Source organism: Gallinula chloropus (genome assembly GCF_964237585.1).
Source record: "Gallinula chloropus genome assembly, chromosome: 8".
In the NCBI taxonomy this organism is placed as follows: Eukaryota; Metazoa; Chordata; class Aves; order Gruiformes; family Rallidae; genus Gallinula; species Gallinula chloropus.
In genome coordinates, this window is record NC_140093.1 from 13,339,675 (window position 1) to 13,351,599 (window position 11,925).

At 62.8% G+C, this 11,925-nt stretch overlaps 1 protein-coding gene across 1 annotated transcript; it reads right to left on the minus strand.

Annotated features, from left to right (window-relative positions):
• Positions 1 to 2,566: 2,566 nt before the first annotated feature.
• SLC12A9 (solute carrier family 12 member 9) lies at positions 2,567 to 11,722 on the minus strand (the record flags this gene model as incomplete). Its single annotated transcript, XM_084267298.1, has 13 exons — positions 2,567 to 3,525; positions 3,921 to 4,067; positions 4,721 to 4,895; positions 5,032 to 5,224; positions 6,487 to 6,611; positions 6,966 to 7,048; positions 7,303 to 7,460; positions 7,570 to 7,681; positions 7,794 to 7,901; positions 8,151 to 8,450; positions 8,681 to 8,818; positions 8,991 to 9,125; positions 11,527 to 11,722. The coding sequence occupies 13 exons, from the start codon at positions 11,720 to 11,722 to the stop codon at positions 2,672 to 2,674; spliced, it is 2,724 nt and encodes a 907-aa protein (XP_084123424.1). The 3' UTR covers positions 2,567 to 2,671.
• Between the last annotated feature and the right edge of the window lie 203 nt (positions 11,723 to 11,925).

Genomic DNA, 11,925 nt, shown 5'->3' on the forward strand with positions numbered 1-11,925 from the left:
GGGAAGCGCGGCTGATGGCAAAGTGCCTTTTTGTGTGTTTAATATGCATTTTTTTCCAGCGGTGCATTTTCAGGCGGGTAATTTGCTGTCTTTTCAGACCCCGATCAGTATCATTTCTCCGGCAATGACAGCTTTTATTTGCACTGAAATGAATGCTGCGAAATTTCCAAGAAATAGCCGAGGCCCCGTTGGCTGCCCACCCCCACGGGGCTGGGGCATGGGCACCCGCCACCCCCTGCACCCCACAGCCCCCCCTCCCTCAGCTGACTCCTGCCCACAGCCCCACGCACAGTAGTGCTTGAGGGTGCTGGGCACATGTATGTGCTGCCTTGCACACCCTGTGTGCATAGGTGTGTGCTCCCCTGGCTCACCCCCCCAGAGCCCTGTGTGCACATCAATGTACCACATACAGGGATGTATATGCACTCCAATGCATGTGCATGTACAGACACCCTTTGTGTGCACACGCACACACACATACATACATACACCCCTGCCAGCACAGCAACCCCCTTTCTAAAGACACACACACACACACACGTTTCTAGTCCATGCATCTCCCCCTTAATGCATACACACCCCCACAGCAGTGCATATGTGCCCCTCGTGTCCTGGGAGGGCTCCCCCACTTTAATTCTCCCAAGGCTTCAATGCAGCATCCCTGACTCTGGGCACCCACACCCCCCCCCAGGAGAATTACCCTCCCTCGTACCCTTCTCCCACCCTAGCACCACCCAACCCTTGGGGAAACTGAGGCACAGAAGGGCTATCCACCGATGGGTGCTCTCTCCCCTACCCTCATCACCTCTCCAAGCACCAGCAGCAGTGGGTGGGAGCTTGGAGGAAACAGGGGGTGTGTGTCTGTGTATATCTGTGTGTCAGGAGGGAGAAAGCAATGCTGTTTGTGTAGGTGTGTGCTGCGTGGGCGTTGTGCGCTGGAGCCAGCGTGCCGGAGCTGCTGTGCAGCTGCCTTGGCAGTGGCCACACACGCTGTGTGTGCACATCTGGGTGTGCGTGTGTGTGCCCGTGTCACCCCCCTGCCCGGCGCGTGTGACGGTGGCCTCTGTGGGCACCACTGTGTGCGTGACGCTGTGCGTGCTCCCCATGTGTGCCCAGACTCCTGCAACCATGGGGTGACGAATGGTGTTGGGGGGACGCCCGTGTGTGTGTGTGCAGTGCTGCACCCCCAGATCCCCAGCTGTGGCGGAGCCAGCGCCTGGCACGGCCAAGGTTAACTCTGCCGGAGCCCATCGGCACTGTGTAGGGAAGCTTTAATTTAATGAAGTGTGAGGCTTTTTATGGGCTTTTAATTACGTGGTGATAATTAACATTATAGGCCGCCGGGTCCCGCTGGTGCCCGGCTGCCCTGTGCCAGCTCCCGCCTGTTTGTAAATAAACCCTGTAGGCTGTGCAGTGCCCACCCAGGGGCAACCCCTCCCACGGTGGGGAGCACAGCCAGGCTCAGGCACCAGCACCCCCACTGGGGTGGGGATCTGAGGACAAAACCAGGCAACAATGTGGGGAGCAAGGGTCCCCCCCCCATTTCCCCCCTCAGCAGCACCCAGCTGCTTAGGTTTTTCCAGCCCTCCGGCTGAGCAGAGCTACCAGCTGGCAGTGCCAGGCTTGGCGAGAGCAGGCGCCGGTGGCAGTGCCATGCTAGTGTGTGTCCCAGAGCCCGGCCTGGCCTGGCGCAGCCCCCCTGTGCCAGGACTAATAGGAAGCAATCCATCAGGCCGTGCCCTGGCACGCTGCCCCTCTGCCAGACACCCTCTGGATTTATCACCCAGGCAATTTCCTGCCCTCCTTTAATCGATAAGGGGGGCCAGGGGGCAATGTCAGCTCCCCCATGCAAGTCCTGAGGGGCACAGGGAGGTAGCAATGCCCCACGACACAGGGCTCATAGCAAGGCCAAGGTACACAGGTGTCTGGACTAAGCCACCCCCCCTCCCTCTCACCTTCTCTCTCTCTGGCAGGACTAGGGGCTCAGACCCCCTGGTGGGAGGTGGGCTAGAGATTACAGCAGCTAGGTGCCCCCCCCACAGCAGATCTGGGGGTACCATAGCCTGCAGCCATTAGGACCGGCACCCAGCTGCTACCCACCCCCCACCCAGCCTCATGCAGGGAACCCAGGCGGCCGGGCTCCCCTCCCCCACCCTTTCCCATTTAATTTTTCCTAATGAAAGGCAGGGAGGATGGCGGGGAGCCGGGGCACCAAGGTCGAGGCTGACTTTAATCAATCCCCGCTGCTGGCTGGGTGCCCGGAGGAGCCGGCGGAGGAGAGGCTGGGGGCTGCAGGAGGGGAAGAAGCACAGGGAGGGGGAGGGTGCAGGGTGCGAGCAAGGGGCTCCCAGCAGCAGACAGGGGCACGTGGTGCTCAGCCCCCTCCCCGACCACACTATCCCCCACCACCCACCCAAAGAAAAGGCACCATGAATGCACCTGTGCTGCCCCAATGGAGCCAGGGCTGTGCCCAGATCCTGCCAGGGCAGCTTTAATCCTCTGCAGGAGAGACACCCCTGCCCCCACCCCCCTTCCCAAAATAAAACCCCACTCCCCTGCACCCAGCTCCTGCTGCCTCCCTGAGCAGGGTTGGGAACAGCCTCAGGTGTGGGCTGCTAAAGGCACTGGGCGAAGGAGGGCACAGGGAGCTGGGGAGAGCCGGGGGAGTGACCTAGAGTTGGGTGCTGGTGACGGCACTCACCCCGTGCACCAGCACGGTGGGGCCCAGCCCGCGGGTGAGCAGCTCCAGCTGGTGCAGGTAGAGCGGGTAGAGGCTGGTGTTGGCCGGCGGCCGCGGCAAGTAGAGGAAGCGCACGGCTGGCGCAGGGCTCTGCTCCAGGACGAGTTTGTTGGCAGCGCAGACATACTCATCCGACACTTGGGTGGCGTTGGCCGGGAAGTTCACAGCCCCTTCTTCCTCCTCCTCCTCCTCCTCCGCTGCCCCACCAGGCGCTGGCCCCCCCGGAGGTCCCTGGCGGGTTTGCCAGTGCAGGCGGGTGACGGCGTCCCAGGGCACCAGCTGGATCTGGGCCTGGATGCGCAAGTCCTTGAGGAGCTGGCGCAGCTTCTCCTCCTGGGCATGGGGCATGGCCCCCGCCTCCACGCAGAGGAAGAGGCGCAGACGGGCCCGGCGCCAGGCCCGCGCCATGTTGAGGACACAGGCCATCTGCAGCAGGAAGAGGCTGCAGGTGTCGGCATAGCGGGCGCTGTCGGGCCGTAGCAGGTTGACGGGCCAGACGTGGATGGTGGGTGGGGGGCTGGCGGCCCGCCGCAGCTCCCAGGCCTTGTCCAGACTCTCCAGCTGCCGGGCCAGCAGGACATTGCGAAGCATCTTTAGGGCGTCAGCCACGATGCCCACGTATTCCCGGGCCGAGAGCAGCTTGGGGGCAGCAGGCGCCCGCAGCGGGGGGAAGCCCAGGGGGACCTCGTCACGGGCACTGGTGAAGGCAGGGTGCCGGGCCAGACCGTCCTGCGGCTCTGCATCGTCGTAGAAGCCCAGCACCAGGGTGTTGGGGCGCATCCCGCCTGCCAGAGAGACCAGGCCAGCCCGCTGAGCAGAAGTGGAGTTTCCCAGCAGCCCTCCGGGCACTGCAGGTGCCAACAAGCCCCAGCTTGGCTTCGGCATTGCTCACCAGACCCGCAGCATCACACACCCTGACCCACCCAAGCCCCAACTTGGTTTTGGCATCACCCATCCAACAGCTCTCCAAGCTCCAATTTAGCTTTGGTACTGCCCACACCGGGTGTTCCTACCACCCCCTTGGCATTGCCCATCCAGGTGTCTTCATGCCCCTCAACATTGCCAAGACCAATGCTTCCAAGACCCAACCTGGCTTTGGAATCACCTACCCAGGTGCCTCCAAACCCCTTGGCATTCCTCACCCCCGGTGTAGACCCTCACCCTCCTGGGTGCCACTCACCAAGGCCAGAGGTGAAGAGGAGCTGCCGGACGCCATGCCGCACTGAGGGTGCAAGGGTGAGGCTGACAAAGGCCTTGACATTCAGCTTGTCCACCAAGCTCAGCCACGAGTCCTGCTGGGGCTGCAACGGGTCCGAGGGCAGCATGTCTGTGGGGGAGAGCGAGAACAGCATCAGGGGGCCAGGTACCTTGTACCAGGGGATCCCACTGGTGTCCCCACAGCACACCCACTGCAAAATCAGTGCCAAAGCCTGTGGCCACCTCAGCAGGCACAAGATGGGGAGGGTGGAAGCAGGTGCTTCCAGCCAGAGATATGAAATTACATATAAATATATAAAAAATACCCAGGCAGCCCCATCCCCCCCTCCCCAATTTCAGGCCATTAGTCACCACGGCAACGATGAGGGGGGAGCAGAGCCCATGAATCTACTCAGGCGGGGATGGGGATGGCCACAGCATGTGCCAGGGAGCACATGTGTACAAACCAACATGCATGAGGGTGCAAACGCACCTGAAGCACAGGGACATGCAGTAGTAGGCATGAGGTGAGGATGGGCACAGGCACACGTGTGTGCAAAGCTGTGCAGAGTGTGTGCCCAGACACAAGCCACCCGCATCCTTCACATCAAGCCAAGCCCAAGGTGCCACACATGTGCCCAAAATACTGACATTCCCCTTGCTGTGCCCACCCTTCCCAGTTGGGAACTGGGCAGCAGTGTCACCCCAAGAGCTCCGGGGGCCCCCATGGCACCACAGCAAGGGGCAAAGGCCACCAGTACCAGGGACAGTGCAGATTCTCACCCAAGTCCTGCAGCTCCACGTGGCCTAGGACGTAGAGGCCGCTCTTCTTTAGGTCATTGACGAAGTCGATGAGGCGGGCGCTGCCTCGTGGGTTCTGCACCATCAGCAGCATCTGTGGGCGCCAGAACTTGACGTGGTCCTTCCGTACATCCAGCATCAGCAGGTACTTCCTCACCTGGAGTGAGGAAGGTCATCAGGTCTTCTTTCAACAACCCCACCACAACCACGGGGATGCCAGCCCCAGCACACACTGCCCAGGACAGCGCTGCCATGGGGACACCAGCCCGGGGACAGCAGAGGACAGGGCTTACCTGGTGGAAGATGAGGGCCTGGCTTATGTAGCCCCACGTGCTGCTGGGCGAGAGGTAGTGGAGGGCAAGGAGGAGGAGGAGGAGGAAGCCCAGGCTCGCAGATGCTGACACAGGGCTGATGAGGAACATCATGACACAGCAGCCCGCAATGCCCAGCAGGCACGTGTGCCAGGTAAAGTACCGGAAGGTGGGCCTGGAGCAGAGAGAAAGGGTTACTCACTATCACCCAGCTGCAGGGTGGGCATGGCAAGGGGGGCTGTGCCATGGTGCCACACCAGCCTCCCCCCCCCCACCTCAGTGACCCCCGTTGTGACAGCCCAGGGCATGCCAGGGACCCCAGATGCCTGCAGGAGAGGGCACAGAGAGGAGATGGTACCTCCCAGGGCACCAAGCACTCCTTTGCTGCCAGCCCCTGGCAAAAGGGGTAATGCTGGTTATGGGGCTGGCACTGCCCTGGCACAGCCGGGGGTCAGGCAGTGTCAGGCAGCCTGTGGCAGTGCCGGCAGCCACGGTACCCGCTCAGCCTGGCGCGGGGAGGCGGAGGCGGGAGGCGAGAAGCTGTTATTTTCTCTAATTGTTGTTTTTCCTGAAAGGTAATTAAAATCCTTTTCCGCTGCGCTTGATAGAGACCTCAGTATGGGGAAGGGGGGGCACCAGATGTGGGGTAGGCGAAGGGCAGCCTCTCATCAACTGCCACCCCAGCCACTGTTCCTGCCCTGTCCATGACTGGGCAAAGGAGGGTCTGGGGGGTGTGGGGGGCAAACCCCCAGCCTGGAACACTCAGCTTTGTAATGGGGTGCTCTGGGGGACCCCCAGGCAGCACCATCCAGCCCCGCTTGGGCTTGCCTCCGCCCCAGCTGTGGGGCTCCTTGCTTCAGAGGGACAGAACCCTACACTGAGGGTGACGAGCATCATACAGGAGGGAAATGAGCCCCCCCAACCCACCCAATTTGGGCAGTCCTGTCAGGGCACCCCAGTACCTCCTGCCTGAGGCTGTCCGCCACATGCACTCCTCCTTCCTGGAAGATCTTCTCCTTCCCCCACCCAGGATCCCCCTCCCTCCCTCCCCCTTCCCCGTTAGTTTAATTAGCACTAATGGAAAGTGGGCTCCATCACCGCTTGGCAGGCTGCCCGGGGGAAGCCGGGTGGGCACAGGCTATAAATTACCTCTGGAAAGCCTTCGGGGAGGGGGTGGTTGGTGCTCAGGGCCACTGGATTTATCTGTACCGGCCCAGCAAAGAGGTGCCAGGGCATGGGGACTGTGACAGGCCAGTGCCACACCAGGACCCGGCCCCTTCTCCTTCCCCAGGGATAGGGATGTCTCTGCCACCCCCAAATGCCCAGGAGAGGGGTGCTCAGCATCTCTGCCCTGCAGAGGGGCAGCGGGTACAGGGATAATGGGGGAAGTGCTGGAACTGAGTGCAGCCTCCCTCCCTCCCCTGTGCCAGTGGGTACCTGAAGTTGGGGGCCGATGCCCACTCCAGTGCCAGGCAGGCCAGGTTGACGGTGGCATAAACCAGGAGGAAGAAGGTGGTCACAACCCCTGCAATGGTGTTGAGCTTCCCAGAAAAGAGCACCAGCTGCAGAGAGCATGGGGAAGGGTGTGTGTTTGTGTGCACAGGGTGAATGCACCCCCCAGGGACTGTACTGCTGGCATGTGCCTGAGCCAGCCCTGCCGAACCTGGGGCATGCCAGGGTGGCATGCCAGGAAAGGGTACAGGCAGTGCCTGTACACAGGCACAAATCCCTCCCTCCCTGTGATTTGTCCTTCATTTACAGGCTCAGGGAGGTAAAGCCATGGCTGCAGCAGGAAACCCAGGGTGGGGGGATACCCAGGGGCAAAGGGATGTGCCAGGCTCCACAGCACTCAGCCCAGGTGCCAACCCCTCTTTCACATGGCAGGGCTAGGAAAGGAGCATCACTGGTAAACTCACCTGCACCACCAGCCAGGAGAGGATCACTGCCATCACAGGGTTCCCATTTGCAGATGTCTTCTTGGCCAGCGCCAGCACCCGGCCTGCAGGCAGAGGGGCAAAGTTTGGGAACCCCAGAGGCACCAACATGTTTGGCCACCGGTCAGGAGTCCTGTCCTGGCATGCTGGGTGCTGGGGCACGGGTAGGGTGACCAGGGTACACAGGTGACCCAATCAGGCATGTGTGAACCCCAAAAACATCACCCCCACCCCAGGAAGGGGGTTCCCTGGTGCCAGGGCTGGTCCCTGGCATCAACAACATGGGCAATGTGGGCTTGGGCACGCTCAAGGCACTCACCAAAGAGATCATCCCGGGCCAGGGCGTAGAGGATGCGGGATGCCCCAATGAGGTTGCTCATGGCTGCGGACAGGGTGGCAGCGTAGATGCCCACTGTGACCAGGGGTGGGAAGATACTGATGTCACGCAGGAAACCATAGTCTTTCTGCAACAGAGTCCTGGAGAGGGACACGGACATGCTGGCACCTGCCTCACCTGTGCCAGCATGCCCTGGTACTGGGCACACTCTCGCACTAATGGCCCCAGAGGGGGAACAGGGAGCTGTACCTGTCGCAGGTGGCACACATGAGGAATGCCAGCAAGTTGTAGACGAGGTAGGTGAAAAGCACAGCGGAGATGGTGCCCCGTGGGATGGAGTAGCTCGGGCGCTTCAGGTCCCCTGTGGGCAAGAGTGAACAACATTAGTGCCTGCAGGCACAGCACACCTCTGCTCTCTTCCAGCCTCGGCTCCCACTCCTGGTGCCACTCAGGCTGGCATCCCCTGCCTGTACCTGACATGTTGGAGCCTGCCATGATGCCAGTGCAGCCATTGAACATCACTGCGAAGACGGAGCTGAAACTCATCATCTGCCCGGTGGTGTAGTCCACCCCGTACCCACCTGCAGGACACACAGGCACAGGCTGTAACAGGCTGTGTGACACCCTCTCCTTGGTGTCCCCACAACCTGAAGACTGGGATAAACTTCCCCATGGCACCTGCTTTGTGCCCATGAACCATGGGATAAACTACCCCATGGCACCCTTTGTCCCCCCATCCTTCAGCAAGCCTCTGCTGACGCAGAAGTGCCAGTGTCACCCCTTCCCAGGACACGGGAGCTACAGTGGGCAGGGTGGAGAGAGCTCCTCACCACCCAGGTTGTCTCGAAGGGTGGCGAGTGAGAAGCCAGTGAAGGAGCCGTTCTCGGTCTCAGAGCCGTTGACTTGGGGCAGGCGGATGGGCACCCCGATGGGCCGCGTCGCAAAAAAGCTGACAAGGATGGTGCCCAGCACGCCCGCAACGATGAGGAAGATGAGGAAGGTGGCCTTGGCATAGATGGAGGCACCCACGAGGCACACGAGGAGACAGAGGGCCAGCAGCACAGTGCCGTAGAGCAGCTCGTACCAGTAGCTCTGAGGCAGGACGTGGACGCCTGTGCCCACTTCTTGTCCTGAGCAGAGAAAAGCCAGGATCAGTGGGAATCAGAGCAGGCATCACTGGGAGTTGAGACAACCGGCACTGTGCCAGGCATGACAGACACCAAGTCACCAGCCAGAGGGCTGGCAGAGCTGTTCCAGCTATGCCAGACATGGTGCTTGGCATGCCGGGTGGGGGACTAGGGCTACTCAGTTAAGGGACTACCACTGTCCCCTGCCACCACACACAGAGGTACATACTTACCAGGTGGGATCCCAAAGCTGTCCACCACAGCCTCTACCAGCCCCAGCACATAGAGGGCACTGCCACACACGTTGGCCAGGAAAAACATGATCCCGATGCTGCCCCCAAACTCTGGGCCCAAGGCACGGCTGATCATATCTTACTCAAGTCAAGGGAAAACACCAGCAGCCCAAACCACCATCAGGTGCTCCCACCCTGTCCTCCCAGGCCGAGGGGGTCCCAGCCCCAGTGTGGCACCCCGAGGCCGCTGGGCCATGACTTGATTTTGGCCCACACACCCTGCCTTGGCATCACCCACAGCAAAGGATACAGTAGGCTCCTCCGGCATCCAACGCCCCGTTGGTGGCGATGGCACACACGGACAGCACCGTCATGCCGATGATGAAGTATGCCACCGCAAACATGGCCAGGGCTTGGTACAATCCGGCATGGCCAACCACAAACCCTGCCAAGGACATGGGAGAGGCCAGTGTGACCATTAGCTGGGCACGGACCACCCCCCAGACAGGACCCCCGGGCACAGCCATTGCCCAGAGCATGTCCCCATGGAGGCAGGCAGGATGCTCCCATCCCCCTGCCCACAGATCCCCCTCCCAGCCGAGCCACTAATTTTCCTGACAGGGTAGGGACATCCCCACCCCATGGTGCCACCACCGCCCACCCACAGCAGCACTGGGGCCACCTCAAGACATCTCTGTCCTCCTGCCATGCCAGGATCAGGCCCAGGTGCACCCTGGGCATGGGTGGCTCAGAAGGGCACACCCAAAAAGCAAGCAGGCAAACACGGCAGGGGCACTGTTGCCCCCGCCCCCCCCCCGCCCCAGGGCACTGCATGGGGGTCCCGGGACCCCGTGCCCTGCTGCTACCCTCAGTGGGAGGGGTGGGAGACTTGCACCCCAACTCGGGCACCAGGAGTTGATGACCTCCCCGTGTGTTTGCGTGTCAGCCCTGCTGGCTCGATGCAAAGCAGGAAGCAAAGGCAGCCCCAGGGCGTCCCCGGCAGCCGCAGCACCGCTTTCCGGGCCCTCCCCTCCGGGACAGGGGACCCAGAGCCCCCCCGCGGCCCTGCCCGGGGTGACGGCAGGCGAACCCGGCCGGCGGCGCCGCGGGCAGGAAGGGGCTGCCCATGGCTGCAGGGAGATGCCCTATCTCAGCCGCAAGCCAGGCCGCAGCCGTGTCTGTGGGCACCGAGTTGGGGTGACGAGGCACAGCCGGGGCACCAGCATCGCAAAGAGCCCTCGGGGAGGAGGGCTGGGTTTGGGGGCACCCCCTGCCATCCGTGGAAGGCCAGAGGGTGCCCAAGTGCCAAAAGCAGGGAGGAGGGAGAGGAAATAAAGGGGTGCCCTAAAAGCAGTGTGGGGGTAAGAAGGAGAGGCTGCTCCTCCTGGGGATTTGGGGGGTGTTAGAGGAGCGAGGGAAGCAGGGGGCTGTGAGGGATGCCATGCCCCTCCCATGGTGGGATGGTTCCTCTTCCCAGCAGCTCCCCTCCCCCTGCACTTCCCATCCAGCCCCACAGCCCCTGTGGTAACGGGCAGGGGGTCCCGGGTGGATGGGGGGCACCCCAGTGATCGCCGCAGGGTAGGGGCTGGCATTGGGACGTGCAGAGCCTGTGTGAGGACCTCAAGCTGGGGGCGGCGGGGGGGGAAGGGCTGAGTGATGGTAGGGCAGAGCTGTGCCCCCAGTCCCCAATTTCAAGGGGTCCCTTGGAGAGAGGAAGGAGTTCACAGCCCACTGGACCAGGCCGGTTCCCCCAGGCATGCAGCCAACTCCCGCCCTGGACTTTTCATGGGTGAAAAGTGAAAGAGGAAAAGGCTTCCCCATTCCTGGACCCTGGGCAGACACTTCCTGCCCTGGGCTGTGGCATCTCATCCCCCAGCCAGGCTGCCACCTCCCCCGGTCCATGCCCAGCCTGTCCTCTTAGTTCTCCCAGGCTGCCCAGAAACAGCTCATAACCCAAACTGGGAGTAGACAGGGACCAAATCTGTGCGCTCTGAACAACAGGCAGGCCTGGGGGTTGTGTGTGTGGGGGTGGCAGAAGCAGGGAGGGGTCCTGCCCTGGGAACAGGGAGAGAACTGGGGTGCTGTACTGGGGTGTTGTAGCCCAGCACTAGGGGTGCCTGGGCACCAGTGAGATCCTAATCCTGGGTGATGGGGGGAACACAAGGACAAAGGGATCCCACTTAGGGAAGGCATTGGAAAGGCACAGGGGTCAGCAGGGCTTGAGACTGGGATCCCTTTCTGAGGGTACAGAGGTCCCTAACTGCGTTCCTGTCCAGCAGAAGCCCCGGGGCCCCAGGCTGGAGGGGTCAGGAGGGGACACATAGCACCTGGACACCAGCCTGGGGGAGATATGATGGGGCACTGAGAAACCACTGGGACTCCAGATTGGGGGCCTTGGAAGGCTGCTGGGAAGGCACTGGGGCCTCAGACTGGTAGCACTGGGGGGAGCACTGGAGGGGAGCACTGGACTCCAGAAAGAGAAGTGCAGGGGAGGGCACTGGGAGGACACTGGGGACCCAGACTGTGAGAACTCAGGGGGGAGCACTGGGATGTCAGTCTGGGAGGCTAGTGGGGAGCACTGGGAGGACAAAGGGAGGTCATTTGTGCTCTGGACTGGGAGGCTCAGAGTAAAGGGGGAGGGGGGGGGGGGGGGGGATGGTCCGGACATGGGGGGCTTCGGGCATGGAGGCTTCGGGAGAACCCAGGGCCCGGGGATGACACGGGGCCCAGACTGGGGGTACTCTGCGGGGCTGCTGAGTCTCGGGAGCCCCGGACCGCGGGGGAGGGGAGGAGGGGGGGGAGTGGGGGCGGCGCAGGGGCTCCGGGGGGGCGACGGCGGCACTCACCGAGACGCAGGAAGAGGACAACGCTGAACATGGAGAGCAGCGTGGGCACCACGACGCCCAGGAAGGTGGGCAGCTTGCGGGGGGCGGCCGCCGCGGCAGCGGCCCGACCGCGGGCGCGCTCCCGGCCCCGCTCTTCCTCAACCGAGCCGCCGCACAGGCGGTACGTGAGCAGCGCGCTCCGCTCCGAGCTCGCCATGGCCCGGCACGGCCCCGGCCCCCGCCGGCCCAAAACGCGCCCGGTCGCGGCCCCGGTCCCGGTCCCGGCACCCCCCCGCCGGCCCCGCCCCCCGACCCGGGCCCGACCCGCCGTGCCCCGCCCCCAGACCCGCCCGTGTAGCCCCGCCCACGACCCTCAGCACAGGCCCCGCCCCGCTGCGGAGGCCCCGCCCCGCTGTATAG